Raw genomic sequence first — 15,987 nt, 5'->3', positions numbered from 1 at the left:
CCCCCCCCCATTTTTCAGAAAAAAATCCGCCCAGAGAGCTCTGGCTGTTGGGCGGTATAGAAATGTAATAAATAAATAAATACAAACAAACAAAGAAAGGCTTCTGGGAAAAACGGGGGAAAGTGTCTCCCCCCCCCCAGATTTTTCCTTTATTTCCTGGGCCTAACCCCATACCTCTGGAATGGGACGCCATTGGGGGCCCATCAGGCACTATCATTGCAGGCTATTAGGAAGGCCCTAAAAACCTACTTACTCTGGCCTTTCTCTGATGTTTTCACATTGTGTTTAAAAAAGTTTTAGATCGTTGTTTACGTGAAGTTTGTGATAGCCTGATACGAATTTGTCTAAGCCCATTTTAAAGTTGTCCATGTTGGTGGTTATCACTAAGTTTTGTGGTAGCAAACTCCATAGTTTAACTATGCTCTGTGTGAAGAAGTACTTCCTTTTGTTCTTTCTGAATCTCTCACCATTCAGCTTCATCGGCTGATCCCAAGTTCTGATACTATAGGTAAGGATGAACCTGTTGATTTGTTTCTTCCAATTTCTCATTTTTCCAATTTCAGGTTTGGTTCATCCCAAATGTTGAATTATTATTATTATTATTATTATTATTATTATTATTATTATTAAAAAAAGTTTGCATGAAAATTAGAACATGTTTTTGTGCACGTTTATCCTAATACTTGAATTTTTGTACGCAATTTTGCCTAGGACGCACAATTTTGCAAGCAATGTCCCTAATATAATATATTTTGAATGTCATTTTCACGAATATATGAATTTTTATGTGAACTTTACCCTAATATGCACATTTTGTACCTTTTTTTAAAAAAATGGGAGAACTCCATTGCAAAATTCAGAGGAGTATTGCTTTGAAAGTGTGTAATTTGGTAAGCTGACATGGAAATGCAAACCAAACAATTTTCCCCCCATCTCTAATTATGAGAAGAGAAAAACATCACACTACCCACTTTCTCCACACCATGCATAATTTTATACTCCTCTATCTCTTTTTCAAAGCTAAAAAGCCTCAAACGTTGTAACCTTTCCCAGCTCTACAATGCCATTTTTTTAGGTGCAGTAACCAGAACTGGACACAGTTTTCCAGATGTAGTTGCAACGTAGTTATGTATAAGAGACTCCAATCAACCTGCTCCAAATCCAGAATAATATCTCCTTTCGAATTTAAGCAAATGAAAATAAATAAATGCTTTATCAACTTACTATAGGTATTTCATTGCACACTTCAAACATATGACAGCTTATTTGTTTCATTTGCCTCTTAGGGTAATCTCTGTATGTACAAGCTAAAAGAAGTGGGACTTATTTATGACTCAAATTTCACCCTTTAACCTATTGCATTATGACCACTGTGAAATAGTGAGAGAATAGGCTGACTTTTAGGTAGTATTCTTTCTCTGGAACACCAAGTTTTTATGACTTTGTGATACGTATTGTTTTAACCTTCTCATTTTGTGTTAATACTGAATATTGGAAGCTCATAAACGAGAAAAAGTAATAAATCCACTGCCATAAGAGCCACTGTGCATCCATACCTCAGACACCAATATACACAGTATTTCGTGATGTCTTCCTGAATTGGCAAAATTGATGCATACAGAACTATCAAGTGTATCCACAGCAGTACTTCTGTATATGTGCTCTCATTACTTTCTCCCCTTGGTGTGTTGCTAAAGGTCCTGTCAAAAACACTGCCAATATATATTGCTCCAATTATTAGTTCTCGGAACAGTTCATTTGGAAAACGTGGAATGATGTTTGGGCTCTCTGGCATTGCCCCGGACTGGTGACGTGATTTCACTGATTGTACTTTCCTGTGTGATGAGCAAATGATTGTCATCCCAAAAAGTCTTAAGGGACATGGATGTCATTTTAATAAAGAAATTAAAAAGCACATCTTTCCATGAGAAACAATGTAAATTCCTGACCTGTCGCAGAAAATAGTTCTCTAATTGGTTTTGTGTGGTGGTGCAGCAGAATCGTTTTCCCCAAACGTCATTCCAACGAATCAGTACTGTACATCATTGTCAGCAGTTCAGCAAAATCTTCCTAATAAGACCACTATTACATAAATGTGATCATCACTCCTTCGCCCCCCCACAAAGAGATTTTCTATATGATAGTACTTAAAAACTCAACCTGTATTGCTTGATCATCTAGCTGTGAAACAGCATTATAGACCTTAAAGATTCCTTTCATTGTTTCTCACGAGACCATGAAACACTATGAAGAATTTGAAAGGAACGACCATGTTAATCTATTATAACAGAACAATCAAGAATAAGTTAAAGAGTAGGTTAACAAATGTATCTGAGCATTTTGTCAAATACAATACTAGTGATGAAGCTATTGCATATTTTACAATAAGCTATGCCTTCTATTAAGTCATTACAGAAAAGCAGCTTGGCCTCTCAGACATCCATTTGGAGGTGTGGGGTAGGATCGGGGTGAAAGTCCACCACCACCACCAGGCGGCATATAAGCCATGAAGGTCTCCAAGACACCTGTAAAAGGATCCATGGACATAAATCTACCAACAACAATATTACCAAAATAAAGCATTTCAGGCAGGGATCCAAGGCCCCAGAATTGGGTTCCTAAACTATGCAAGCATCAGGCTGTTGTAGGTAATTTCTCTTTAGTTTGAATAAATGGGAAGGGAAATTCTCTCTTATGAGTCTGTTTTCTTTCATTTTATTGTTCAGTGATTGAGAATCTTATTAGAAATAAGCAGTATAGAAATCCTGTAAATAAATAAAATGTACACACATACATTGCCTGCCAGCAGTGCTTTAGAAGTGCCAGGCCTTCCACTACTTCCCTGTCCCCTACAACCAATTGCTGGGCTAGAAGCAATGGCCACTAATTCCACAACACCATCTTCTTGAACACCCGTGCTTCTTGAACACAGATCTGTCTGGGCCCTAATACAATACTGTGGTTGCAGCAATGCGCCTTTGCTACAAGCTGTGTGCTTCCTTCTAAACATGTTTGTTGGTGCAACAGGCTGTTGGGTTACAATTCGGAAACCAATTGAGAGGTAAATCTAAATGTAAATCTCTCTTACGCCTGTGCCCTCAACAGGAACTTTAAAGCAAAGCCTAGTGAATTTAGTGAGATTTACTTAGTGCCAGGGAATTTGTCCATTAGGTTGTTCAATAATCAGCCATCTTGAATCTGAATACGTTAATATTTTAAACCACCTAGTTCTAGCCCTGGTTCTAGTTCTTGGTACTAGCCCAGGTGAATTCAAATGCCAGAGAAGCTTTTCCATTAAACTGTACAAAAATGAGCCATCTTGAATCCAAATGCACTGCCTTGACTTGTTTATGGATTGGTCTGTTCAAATGGGGCATATTTTTTTAAAAAAAATACTATAAATCACCAATCATGTGGATAATACCATTTTGTAATATACCAAACAAACTCCATGTTAGGCATTATTGGAAAAGCAATTACTGCCTTTATGCAAGTCTGTGGTGCAACCACACTTAGGCCTTAGCTAGACCTAAGGTTTATCCCGGGATCGTCCCCGGGTCATCCCTGTTCATGTAAATGATACACAGGATATCCCGAGAGCAGGCAGTGATGACCCCGGGACGATCCCGGGATAAACCTTAGGTCTAGCTAAGGCCTTAGAATACTGTGTACAGTTCTGGTCACTGTGCTTTAAATATATATATTGTAGAGCTGGGAAAAGTCCAGGAAAAGACAACTGAAATTATCAAGGGGCTGGAGCATCTCCCCTTTGAGATTACTACAGCTGGGATTGTTTATCTTGGAGAAAAGGAGGCTAAAGGGAGACATGACAGAGGTATACAAAATTATGCATGGTGTGGAGAAAGTGGATAGGGAGACATTTTTCTCCCTCTCTCAAAATAGTAGAACCTTGGGCCATCCCATGAAGCTGATTGGTGGGAGATTCAGGACAAATAAAAGGAAGGACTTCTTCACACAGTGCATAGTTACATTATGGAATTCTCTACCAGATGATGTAGTGATGGCCACCAATTTGGATGGCTTTAGTAAGGGGTTGGATAAATTCCTGGAGGAGAAAGCTATCCATGGTTACTAGCCCAGATGGCTATGGGCTACCTCCAGTATCTGAGGCAGTAAGCCTCTATGCACCAGTTGCTGGGAACATGGGTGGGAGGGTGCTGTTGCACCATGTCCTGTTTTGTTGGTCCCTGGCCAACAGCTGATTGGCCACTGTGTGTACGGAGTGCTGGACTAGATGGACCCTTAGTCTGATCCAGCATCAGGGCACTTCCTATGTCCTTATATGTTCAAATGGTCAGTGTTGTCAATAAAATAAAAATCTAATGGCCATTCAGGGTTCAGGTGCTTTTTTTAAAAAAACTTCTTTTCATGCTGTTATATGGAAGAGCTGACTCCACTTATTAAGCAGTAAGGAGCTTTCACATAGCTCTCTCATATAAGCTTGTCTCTTCATATTCCACTGGGGGGAAAAGAGTTTAGCATCAGAAGACGTTGCCAGACTCGTACGAAGAACTTCATTAAACTGTCACTATAGACCTGGTATAAATGGGTCAAACAGAGCTGCTTTTAGAAAGACTTGTGATCTGATCCCTTGAACTCCTTGGCTGATGTGGGGATGAGCTCCTGCAACCGGTCAGATGAATGCTTTGGCTTGTGAGTGGTGATGGTCATAGCTTGGCTTCAGTGTTGTAAAGAAAGAAGCAAAACTCCTTTGAGGTATTTTTTTTTTAATTGCGTCTGGATTGGCAAAGCATTGGGGCAGGTTTGAAGGGATGGGGAAATGGTAGCAAAGTTTTGGTCAGGATCTTCGCCTCTGTAGTGATGTTAGGAGGGCAGACAGTGCTATAAAACAAACTCTCACAGACAACAACAATAACAACAACAAGTACCAGTCCACACAATTAAAGTTGTGTTTGGTTTTTATTGGTTGTGTTGATTTTACAGTATTGTTTTTATGTGAGCCATCATGAACCATGGGAAGGGAGTGTATAAATTAGCATTTAGATCATACACAAGAAAATGTTTTACCAAATAGCAAACAGTGAGAGAAGGATGTCTACTGCAAAGGCTTTTTCCATGTTGGTAAAAGAGATAGTAAGATAATGGTGTTGACTACTATAATAGAAAGCAGAATGATCCGTACAATGAGCCAAGGACAATTTTAAACAGGCTGATGGCCCAGTCCCAAAGACACTGTCTGCAATTTTGGAAACTGTGCAAGACAGAATGGCACATGCAGCACAGTCCCACAGGTCTCTCCCTGATATGTCTTATGTTTTCACATGTAGGGGTGTTGTAAAGTTGGATTCTTTGGTGGGGGCAGCTGCCAGACTGAAAGCAAATACAACTGTGAGTGCACAGTGGTGACTCGGATCTAAGCCTGTACAGGGAAGCACTCTTCTTTGAAATCAGTTGACCATATTTTCTAATCCTATCCATGTTTGCTCAGAAGTTCCACCATATTCACTGGTGCTTACTCCCAAGTAAGAGTGCAGAGAGATTGTCCCAAGTTTTCAAATACTCTACAGCCCTTCATCTTGTGGGGTTTACTCCCCACTTCATCATTTAAAGTAATGAATAAAAAATGGTTGTTTACTGGGAATATCCAATTAATGTGCTTTCCTTTTGCAAGTTAACACAATTTGATTCAGCATAGGTATGCTTTTTCTGTATTAGAACTTAATACATAATGCATTTTTTTTCCTTTTTATTTCTTCCATTTCAGTCATTGTGTTGACTTTGCAAAATGGAGGTTCATTTTTTGGCATGTAATAACTAAACATTATCTGACAAATAGTGGTCTTGATCTCCTGACACTTTCACTTTGTCTGGAATGTATTGCACAAAGCCCAACATTTGCATGGGCTTCCGTGGAATAAGTATGTATGAAGACACTGAGAGCTCAACCCTTAACAGACTTACTTGAAAATAAATCCAACCGATTCCCAAAGGAGGACAGTTTGGCCTTATATTAGAATCATATAGGTTCTTGTTCCACACAAACATATTTAGAGCAGGAGTGATAGTAAACTTGTAGCCCATGCTTGAAGGACGACTTGCTTGAAATTATACTGATATTTAAATATAGAAAAACTGGGGTTTGTTTTTGAAAAATGTTGAAATGGAGAACACAAAGAAAGCAGCTCGTATTTTTCATTCAACTATAGCAGATGGTGAACAGATGGTTTAAATTAATATTAATTAATTTTTAAAGAAATCTTAAATTGTTTACCCTGAGTGCTCAAAGTTGGGAAGCTAGCTGACATCTTCAGGTTAATAGCATTCAAAATCAGGTTGTAAAATACAGCACAGAGAATAGTATTTTCAGTCTTTTCGTCTCAACTTTGAGGTCTGTAATAAAAAGTGACTCTTAAGATGATTTCATTGCAAAAGATTGGGTTGTGGCCAGGTTGGGGTTCGAGGAGAATAATCAAATCTCTAAACGGTTTGGGGCTAAACTTTGTAGACAGCTCTTATTTATTATTATTATTTTTGTGTGTGCAGATATACTGAGCTTATATTTGAAAGGCTGCAGCTCGCAATGTGAGTAATTTTACACAACAGAATGACAATGCAAACCTCTAGGTTGCTACTCAGAAGTAAATCGTATTGTGTTCAATGGTTCTTACTGCCAGTGCTTTTAGTGGGCTTTCAGTTTTTATACTATTAACACATTTTGTCTAAAACATGAAAATGCCTCAAGTCAAGATTACATTTGAAAGGCTGGTCTTTATCCACTCTCCTTTCCTCCATGTCAAATCTGAATTGTATCATTATTGTACCATATCTTACTTTGATTTTTAATCAGAGATATTGAGAGCGGTATTAGAAGGATAGTACACAGAAGAGGATATTCTCCTGCCCAGTAAACTTTGGGACAGTTATTTAAAACTGAATTTCTATGTAACTGCTGTTTTGAATGGGCCCCCATCTTGACAGAGGCGCTTTGGTGCCGCGAGGTGCCTGGCTCCCGCACTTGCGTTCCTTCCTGGCATCTGCACGGAAAGTGTGAATTGTCCCCGTTCTATACAAATAAAAAGAATTAAAATGGCCGGGGTGGGGTGGGGAGAGAAGAACGGGGCCATTTCTCTCCCCCTTTTCATTTTATCACAGCTGCACAGGTACACATAATATTTTTTAAAAAAAAACAGGGGGAGGAACAAGTCAGCCGGAGGAGGACGCGAGGAGAGGGACACTGGGTGAACCACCTCTCCTCCCTCTTACCTCCCTCTGGCTGCTGGTTCCTCCCCCCATTTTTTATTTTTATTTTCTGTTTCTGCACAGCTGCGCAGATACAGATAATAGAATTTTAAAAGGGGGGGAGGAATGGCCCCGTTCCTCTCCTCCCCCATTTTTATTTTATTTTTACAGAGGCCCGGGCCGCCCCTTTCCCTGTCCAGCCCATGGTGACCAATCAGGGGGTGCCATGGACTGTGACAAGTCTCCGTTGCCAAAAAAGTCGGGTATGTGTTTGACTTTTTTTTAGCCGAGTTTCCAGGGTTTGCCCCCGGATGGCTTCGCAATGGCGGCTGCATCATGTAGATGACGTGCCACTACTGCGAAGCCACCCCAGGGCAAAACCTTCATGTACACATGCCCTGGATGTATTTAAATAGAGCTTTCAACACATCTTAGGAAGGAATGTGTGTGTTTCATATTCTGAACAGGTGAGTAGGGGTAGTTTGGCAAAGCTAACCCAGGCAAGCCATCCAACCTTCCTCAACCCACCTAACTTAGGGTGACCATATGGAAAGGAGGACTGGGCCCCTGTATCTTTAATAGTTGTATAGAAAAGAGAATTTCAGCAGGTGTCATTTGTATGCATGCAGCACCTGGTGAAATTCCCTCTTCATCACAACAATTAAAGCTGCAGGAGCCTTGTCCTGTTTTGGATCTGGTCAAGAGGGCAGAGCTCCTGCAGCTTCAACTGTTGTGATGAAGAGGGAATTTCACCAGGTGCTCCATGCATACAAATGACACCTGCTGAAATTTCCTCTTCAACACAACTGTTAAAGATGCAGGAGCCCTGTCCTCATTTTCATATGGTCACCCTAACCTAACAAATAACATTGGATTGTATCCAAAGGTTCCCTTCCTCCAATGGAAGAACTTTAGTCAAAGGAAGGCTCCCTCAGTTGAACTAATCTCCTAATGTTGTTATTTGGGTTTACTCTGAAACTTTATGATTGCAATAGTTATAAAAGCTGAAATGCATTTTGAAACTTCAAACAGTGCTCCACCCATCAGTACTTTCAGCCAAAACAGTGATTTCACCATAATTTCACCAGCCTAGCTGCTTTTTCAACGTGTGGAGTGGTTGCATGTGTAGGCCATGAATAAGGAAGGGCACCACCTGTGGCGGTAGATTCCACAGTGCTCAGTGGTTAGGCAGCAGGAACACTTGAAACAGGTTCTGTCAGCTCACACATTTACCCTTCTCCACAGAGAATCATTGATAGTAATGTCCCTAGGGTGGCATCATAGCAATCCTCTGTTAAAGGATTGAAGAAGATAGAGGGCCTGTTCAGACAACACCTTACATCATGGTTAGGTCAAGAACCTTTTTGCAGCAAATACTTAGTGACCATGTTCAAACCGCTGTTATGTAGCCACCATTTATTTATTTATTTATTTATTTAATTACATTTATATACCGCCCCACAGCCGAAGCTCTCTGGGCGGTTTACAACATTTAAAAATAGTAAACATTAAAAGTATACAATTTAAAAACCACACACACACACACATAAAAACAGTATAAAAACAACAGTATCCATTTAAAAACAACAATTGTGGGGTCCATTAAAAACAAACTTAACGTTGTTAAATGCTGTTAAAATGCTGTTAAAAATGCCTGGGAGAAGAGAAAAGTCTTGACCTGGCGCCGAAAAGATAACAATGTTGGCGCCAGGCGAGCCTCATCGGGGAGATCATTCCACAGTCGGGGGACCACCATGGTTAGGAATGGTTCATACAACATGCGAAGCCATAATGTTTAGCATAAAATGCTTAATCACAATGGCTTAGTGTATTGTCTGAACAGTGTCAGACAATTTTTAAACAAAAATGTGGGAACCCTAATTGTACACATACTTACGATTTTGAAAAGACCAGAAAAGAGAACAATCAAACATGCAATTTCCCCTTCTCTTCAACCTGTATGTATAGATTGGCTCCAAGGATGTGCTTGTGAATGGAATCAGTTAAGAACATCCACCAGCTGCAGTGATCATAAGCTTCCCAGTGTATTGAGCATGAGGCATGATGATGATGATGATTGATGTAGGCTACAATCTTATGCATAGTTACTCCCAGGTTACTCCCATTAGACACAACAGGTAAACATGCATAGGATTAACACTAGAGCCATGGTGGTTCAGACTAAAGGTCCATCTAGTCTAGCATTCTGTTCACCCAGTGACCAACCAGCTGCCTAGGAGAAACCCTGCATGGCTGCTATCCTAAATAAACTTACTAAGTCCTATTTAAGATGGTAGGAAGGACTTTGGCCTCAGGGTTACATTATTAGTCGAGAAAACATGGGGGATATTTTAAAATTCATCCCAGAAATATACATTATATTATTTTTATTTTATTATGTGGCTTAAGAAATTGCTTAGAGAAATAACCTAGAATAATTGTTTATAACTTGTTAGCAGGAGCAAGAATGCTACTTGCAGAAACGGAATAAAAAATCAGTAGTGAAAGAATGGTAGAGGAAAATTTGTAGTATATTGATGGCCTGAAAATTAAGTATTATTATCAGTACCTAACAAGGTAATGATACAGCTATGGCTTACTTTCTTGGTGACTAGGGAAAAATCATTATGTATTGCAAAAGAATACCCATCATGAAAATGTGTCCATAAATGTAAAGTTGACTGCTGACTACATGTGAACCTACCCTTTTTCACATTTTAAAATTTACAGAAAAATGATAGATGTACATAACTAATTTCTTTTTGATGATTTCCATGAGTTTTTTTAAGACATCAAAATATTGTTCAAAAGTATTTTTTTAAAAAATATCTTAGAGAACAATTATTTTCTTCCTATAGTGGCTGAATTCATTCACTATATTTCAGGTTTGATGTTGCATCACAAATTAATCTGTATTTTAAGGGAGCCATTCCAGTTTTATTGTATTGGTTATATCTTGTATCTCAATATTCTCAGAGGTCTTGCTTCTCACACACAGAAGATAATGCTCACATTGGTCTTCTAAAGTGGGATGAAGTGCTCAGAAAAGCATAGTTACCTTAAATTGTCATGCCAAGTTTGAACAATTTCTTTTTTCTCCTTCAGGCAGATATATTACATTTCTAATGGACCCCCTGCAGTTGTCTACTGTGGTCAAGAATGCCAAGTATTTGGAATTTCAAGAATTTTCAGATCAACTTTCAGTACGAGTGTTTGACCATCCACTCATTATCAATGACAAGTTCCCAGAGCTAAATGAAAACATCCACAGGAATTATCAGTACCTTCTCGGCACGCCGTTGGATACTCTCTCGGACAGCATGATGAAAAACCTCCAATGTATATTTGAGAAGAAGTTTGCGCAAGCAAAAGATTGGGAAATAGGCAAAGTGAACAAGTTCTGCTTCTCCTTAATGTTTGAAGCCAGTTTTAGAACACTCTATGGAACAGATCCTGATGACCGCTATATTGTTGATGCAATTGGAGACAAATTTGTCAAGTTTGATGCCAACTTTTCCTATTTGGCTGCGAACATACCAATTGGATTGTTGGGAGCAACAAAGAGGATCCGGAAAGAACTCATCAATGTTTTTTTTCCTGAAAGCATGGCAAGATGGTTGGGAGTTTCCGAAGTAGTCCAAATGAGAAAAGATATATTTGAGATGTACGAGCAGCTCGGAGATTATGACAAAGCCGGTAGCAAACTTTTTGAATGATTGCTTGTCTAGAATCAGATAATTTACTAGAGACCTTTGAAATAAAATGGCAAAATGGCGACCTTGAACATTTTTAATGTTTTTTCTAATTGGCTAATGATAAAATGTTTTACTCTGAAACAACCCTGTATGATAATTGATTTTCTCTCTCTCTCTTTTTTGGCTGAGGTGGTAAAACAAGATATTTAATGGTGATAATGAGAGAGATTATAACTGAGCTGCATTTCCTCCCTTTATTTCACCCCCACCCTGAAATTACATTTCAAACTATTCTCATTAAGCAGAAAATTAGACTTCAGAAGCCTATTGGTCCTCATTAGCATTCACTGATCCTTGGCTGGGTCTGTGTCCTAACATCTTTTAATTAGCACACTGCAAATCTAATCAGTGTAATAAACGCTATTAATCTTCCTTTTCACTTATTTTCTCCCAGCACATCATTTCGCCTTCATGTGGGCCGCTGTGGGAAACACGATTCCAGCTACATTCTGGGCCATGTATTATCTTCTCCAGCACCCAGAAGCTCTTGCAACGGTGCGTGACGAAATTGACCATTTGCTGCAGTCAACAGGTCAAGAGAGGGGGCCTGGATTCAGCATCCGCCTCACCAGAGAACAATTGGACAACCTGGTCTACCTAGGTAATTTATTTTATCCCTCCTGAAGAAAAGTAGGTATCTCCCTGTAAACTCAGTTTATCACTCATTCTATTTAGTGAGAAGGTGGAGAACACAGCTGCTTAATTGACATAATAACAACCATTTACATCAATTATAAATTATGTAGTTTATAGCTGGAGATACACTCGCTGCATGTAAACATAAAAAGCCTAGGTAATTAACTAGGCAAGGTATGGAAAAGACTGAATCAAAGCTTTGCAGTTATTTACCAAAAAGTTTATGCATATTAAGTTTGATTCTAAACATCTGCTGAAGTGGTAATGCATTCCAAAGACTTCAGTGCTATATTGCAAAGACAGACCTTTTTCACAAATTGAGTGGAAGTATTTGGAACAATCAATTTACCGTCCAAATACAATTACGATTTACAAGAATCGTTTTTTAAAATGCCTTTGAAGGCATAAAAGAAAGTGTGTGTTCTAATTTATCCATAGTTTGGCTACAAACTGGCTCATCAGACAGAGAGGCTAATATTTTCAAGTCAAAATAGTTATTGACAAAAATTAGGGGTATGTGAAGTGTTACAAAGCTGGCTGGAATCCCAGGTTTTAAACACTTCTTGGAATTTTGTTCTGTTTTGTTTAGTAGCTTTTCTATATAGAAGTGGATTGTCTATAATCCTGATTTGTTAAAAAAAAATAACAAAATGAAGCTTATTAGTTAAAAATAAGAACCAATTGAAATATCTACAATGATATGTAGTACAGCTTTCTTAAAGAATTGTACCACCTTAGAATACAAACAAGAAATTCTTCACACAGAGCACTTCACACAATGCATAGTTTACCTATGAAATTCACTAGTGCAAAATGCGATACTCACCAGTTTTGAAGACTTTAAAAGGGGATTAGACAGATTCTTCAAGGATAAGCTCCAGTATCACTGGCTATTAGTCATAATGGCTATATGCTATTTCCTGGATCAGAGATCATATTCCTATGTATATCATTTGTCGGGGACATGAGCAGAAGGTCCTATTGCATATAAGTCCTACTTGTGGATTCCCACAGGCAGCTGGTTGGCCACTGTTTGAACAGAATCCTGGACTAGATGGATTCTTAGTCTGATCCAGCATTATGTTCATAAGAACATAAGAAGAGCCATGCTGGATCAAACTAAAGATCCATCTTGTCCAGCATTGTATATAGTATTCTAAGTGTAGTCACACCATAGATTTGTATAAGGGGAGAATGATCTTAGCAGCTTTCTTTTCAATTCCTTTTCTAATCATGCCTAACAAGGATTTTGCCTTTTTCACAGAAGCTGCATGCTAGGTCAACGTTTTCATTGTTCTGTCCACTACAACTCCAAGATCTTTTTCTTGGTTAGTCACTGACATCTTTCATCCCATCAGCTTATACTTGAAAGTTGGGATTTTTTTGCTCCAACATGCATCAGTTTACACTTCACAATATCCTTTTGTTTAACCACCACAAATAATTTGGTGTGAAATACTCATACCTACTTCCACATCATTTATGAACAAATTGAAAAGCATTGGGCCCAGTACAAATCCCTGTGGGACCCCCACTGTTTATATCACTCCATTGGGAGAATTTACCATGTATTCCTACTCTTTGCTTTCTGTTCTTTAACCAGCTACTGATCCATAAGAGGACCTCTCCTCTTATTCCATGACTGCTAAGTTTTCTCAAGAAAAAAACTTTTCAAAAACTTGTCAAAAAACTTTTGGAAGTCCAAGTAAACCATATCTATGGGATCACCCCTGTCCACATGTTTATTGACCTTCTCAAATAACTATAAAAGGTTAGTGAGACAGGACTTACTTTTGAGGAAGCCATGCTGATTTTTTTTCAGCAGGGCTTGTCCTTCTATGCCTACTAATTTTATCTTTAATAATGTTTTAAACCAATTTACCCAGAACAGATGTTACACTAACTGGCCTATAATTTCCTTGAACCCCCTCACCCCGATCCCTTTTTTAAAATTGTGTTTCATTGGCCATTCTCCAATGCTCTGGTACAGACAATGATCCTAGTGACCCATTGCATATTTTTGTTAGAATATCAGCAATTTCACATCTGAGTTGTTTAAAAACTCTAGGATGGATACCATCCAGGCATGATGATTTATTAAGTTTCAATTTGTTAATAAGGTTAAGAAATTCACAACTATGGCCATGTCTACACCAGCTGTTTATTCCTGAATAATATTGCAATTGTCCCTACTGGGCCACATGACGTTCACCTACTCTCACTGTGATCTCAGGGCGACCACTCAGTTTCCCCAGAATATCGCTGACTGGATTTGTAGCGGCTTTTCCAGCTTTCTCACTACAATCCCGAAGTCCGTGCCTGGTGTGCCCCCCCTTCCTGAAGCTGTTGCTGTTCAGTGTGAGCTCCTGGCTCAGCAAACAGCCAACCCACTGACAGGAGCATGTCCTGCGGTTTCAGAGGTGTGGGTGTCTGCCATTTTGGAACACTTTTTTTAAGTGGTTATTGGTGTGTTTTGGCACCAACCATATTATTATTATTATTATCATTATTGTTATTATTATTTACATTTATATACCTTCGCCCCATAGCCGAAGCTCTCTGGGCGGTTTACAAAAGTTAAAAACAGTGAACATTAAAAACAAATATATTAAATTTGAAACCATAAAAAGCATAAAATACAAACAAAAACAGACAATATCCATTTAAAACAACTATTCTGGGGTCAGTTAAAAAACTCCGCATATGCTGTTAAATGCCTGGGAGAAAAGAAAAGTCTTGACCTGGTGCCTAAAAGATAACAAATGTTGGCACCAGGTGAACATCGTCGGGGAGATAATGCCATAATTGAGGGGCCATCACTGAGAAGGCCCTCTCTCTTGTTGCCATTCTCCAAGCTTCCCTCAGAGTAATCACCCAGAGGAGGACCTTAGGTGTTGATTGTAGTGTACAGGTAGGTTCATGTCGGGAGAGGCGTTCCATCAGGTATTGTGTTCCCAAGCCAAGTAAGGCTTTATAGGTTAAAACCAGCACCTTGAATTGGGCTCGGAAATGTACAGGCAGCCAATGCAAATGGGCCAGAGTCAGTCTTTAATGTTCGAACCTTCTGGTTCCGATTATCAATTTGGCCACTGCGTTTTACACGAGCTGCAACTTCCAAACCGTCTTTAAAGCCTACCTCAAATAGAGCGCATTGCAGTAATCTAATTTGGAGGTTACCAGAGCATAGACAACTGAAGCTAGGTTATCCCTGTATAGATAGGGGCATAGCTGGGCCACCAACCGAAGATCGTAGAAGGCACTCCGTGCCACTGAGACCACCTGAGCCTCAAGTGACAGAGAACCCCCAAACTATGGACCTGCTCCTTCAGAGGCAGTGCAACCCCATCCAGAACAGGTTGAACACCCACTATCCGGTCAGAAGAACCACCCACTAATAGCATCTCAGTCTTGACTGGATTGAGTTTCAGTTTATTAGCCCTCATCCAGCCCATTGTCGCAGTCAGGCACTGGTTCAGCACATCCACAGCCTCACCTGTTGAAGATGAAAAGGAGAAGTAGAGCTGTGTGTCATCAGCGTACTGATGACAACGCACTCCAAAACTCCAAATGACCGCACCCAGCTGTTTCATGTAAATGTTAAACAGCATGGGGGACAAGACTGACCCCTGCAGAACCCCATACTGGAGAATCCACGGGGCCGAGCAATGTTCCCCAAGCACCACCTTCTGGAGCCGACCAGCCAGGTAAGAGTGGAACCACTGCAGTGCAGTACCTCCCACTCCTAACTCAGCCAGTCACTCCAGAAGGATACCATGGTCGATGGTATCGAAAGCTGCTGAGAGATCAAGGAGAGTATGTTGTTGTTTTTTAACACAAACATATCGATGTGCAGGAGCGCATCTTCGACAAAGTACCTATCCCACTCTGTGTTGCTGTGTGTCTGCGCTGATGTGCATCTTGGAGGACGTATTAAAAAAAATTCCATGCCCCATACCTGTCTGTCCAGTTCGGCCCACTTTTCCCGATACACATTCGGAACTGCCATCATGGGGCACACATCCTCCTGCAACGGCTGTCCTTTACATGCAGGAAACTTCCCTTGTGTGTGCCCCGTAAGCAATGATCACAGAAGTGGGAAACCTCACAATTATCCCTCCTCCATTGAGAAAGGGCTGCAGGTGTAGATTAGCCCTATTTGTCACCATTATTTGTCCCAGTTTCTCAGTCTTTCTTCCTGAAAATGTCAGTTCAGGCACAAGTATCTGGCCTATATCTTCTGCAGTGAAGACAGATGAAAAAGAATTCATTCAGTTTCTCCACAATCTTCATATCCTCGTTTAGTACTCCTCCAACTTCATTGTCATCCAATGCTCCTACTGTTTCTCTAACTGGTAACCTGCTTCTGATATCGTTG

The 15,987-nt window shown here is 39.7% G+C and overlaps 1 protein-coding gene across 1 annotated transcript in view; it reads left to right on the top strand.

Annotated features, from left to right (window-relative positions):
* LOC134401654 (cytochrome P450 7B1) overlaps positions 1 to 15,987 on the top strand; it is a 113,596-nt gene that overhangs the window by 84,942 nt on the left and 12,667 nt on the right. Inside the window, exons 3-4 of the mRNA XM_063130784.1 lie at positions 10,327 to 10,917; positions 11,371 to 11,577. Coding sequence (XP_062986854.1) covers positions 10,327 to 10,917; positions 11,371 to 11,577 — 798 coding nt within the window. The remainder of the gene's footprint in view (positions 1 to 10,326; positions 10,918 to 11,370; positions 11,578 to 15,987) is intronic.

Source organism: Elgaria multicarinata, chromosome 7 (assembly GCF_023053635.1).
Source record: "Elgaria multicarinata webbii isolate HBS135686 ecotype San Diego chromosome 7, rElgMul1.1.pri, whole genome shotgun sequence".
In the NCBI taxonomy this organism is placed as follows: domain Eukaryota; kingdom Metazoa; phylum Chordata; class Lepidosauria; order Squamata; family Anguidae; genus Elgaria; species Elgaria multicarinata.
Note: the sequence above shows the minus strand (reverse complement) of the source record. Positions and strands in the feature narration are given on the sequence as shown.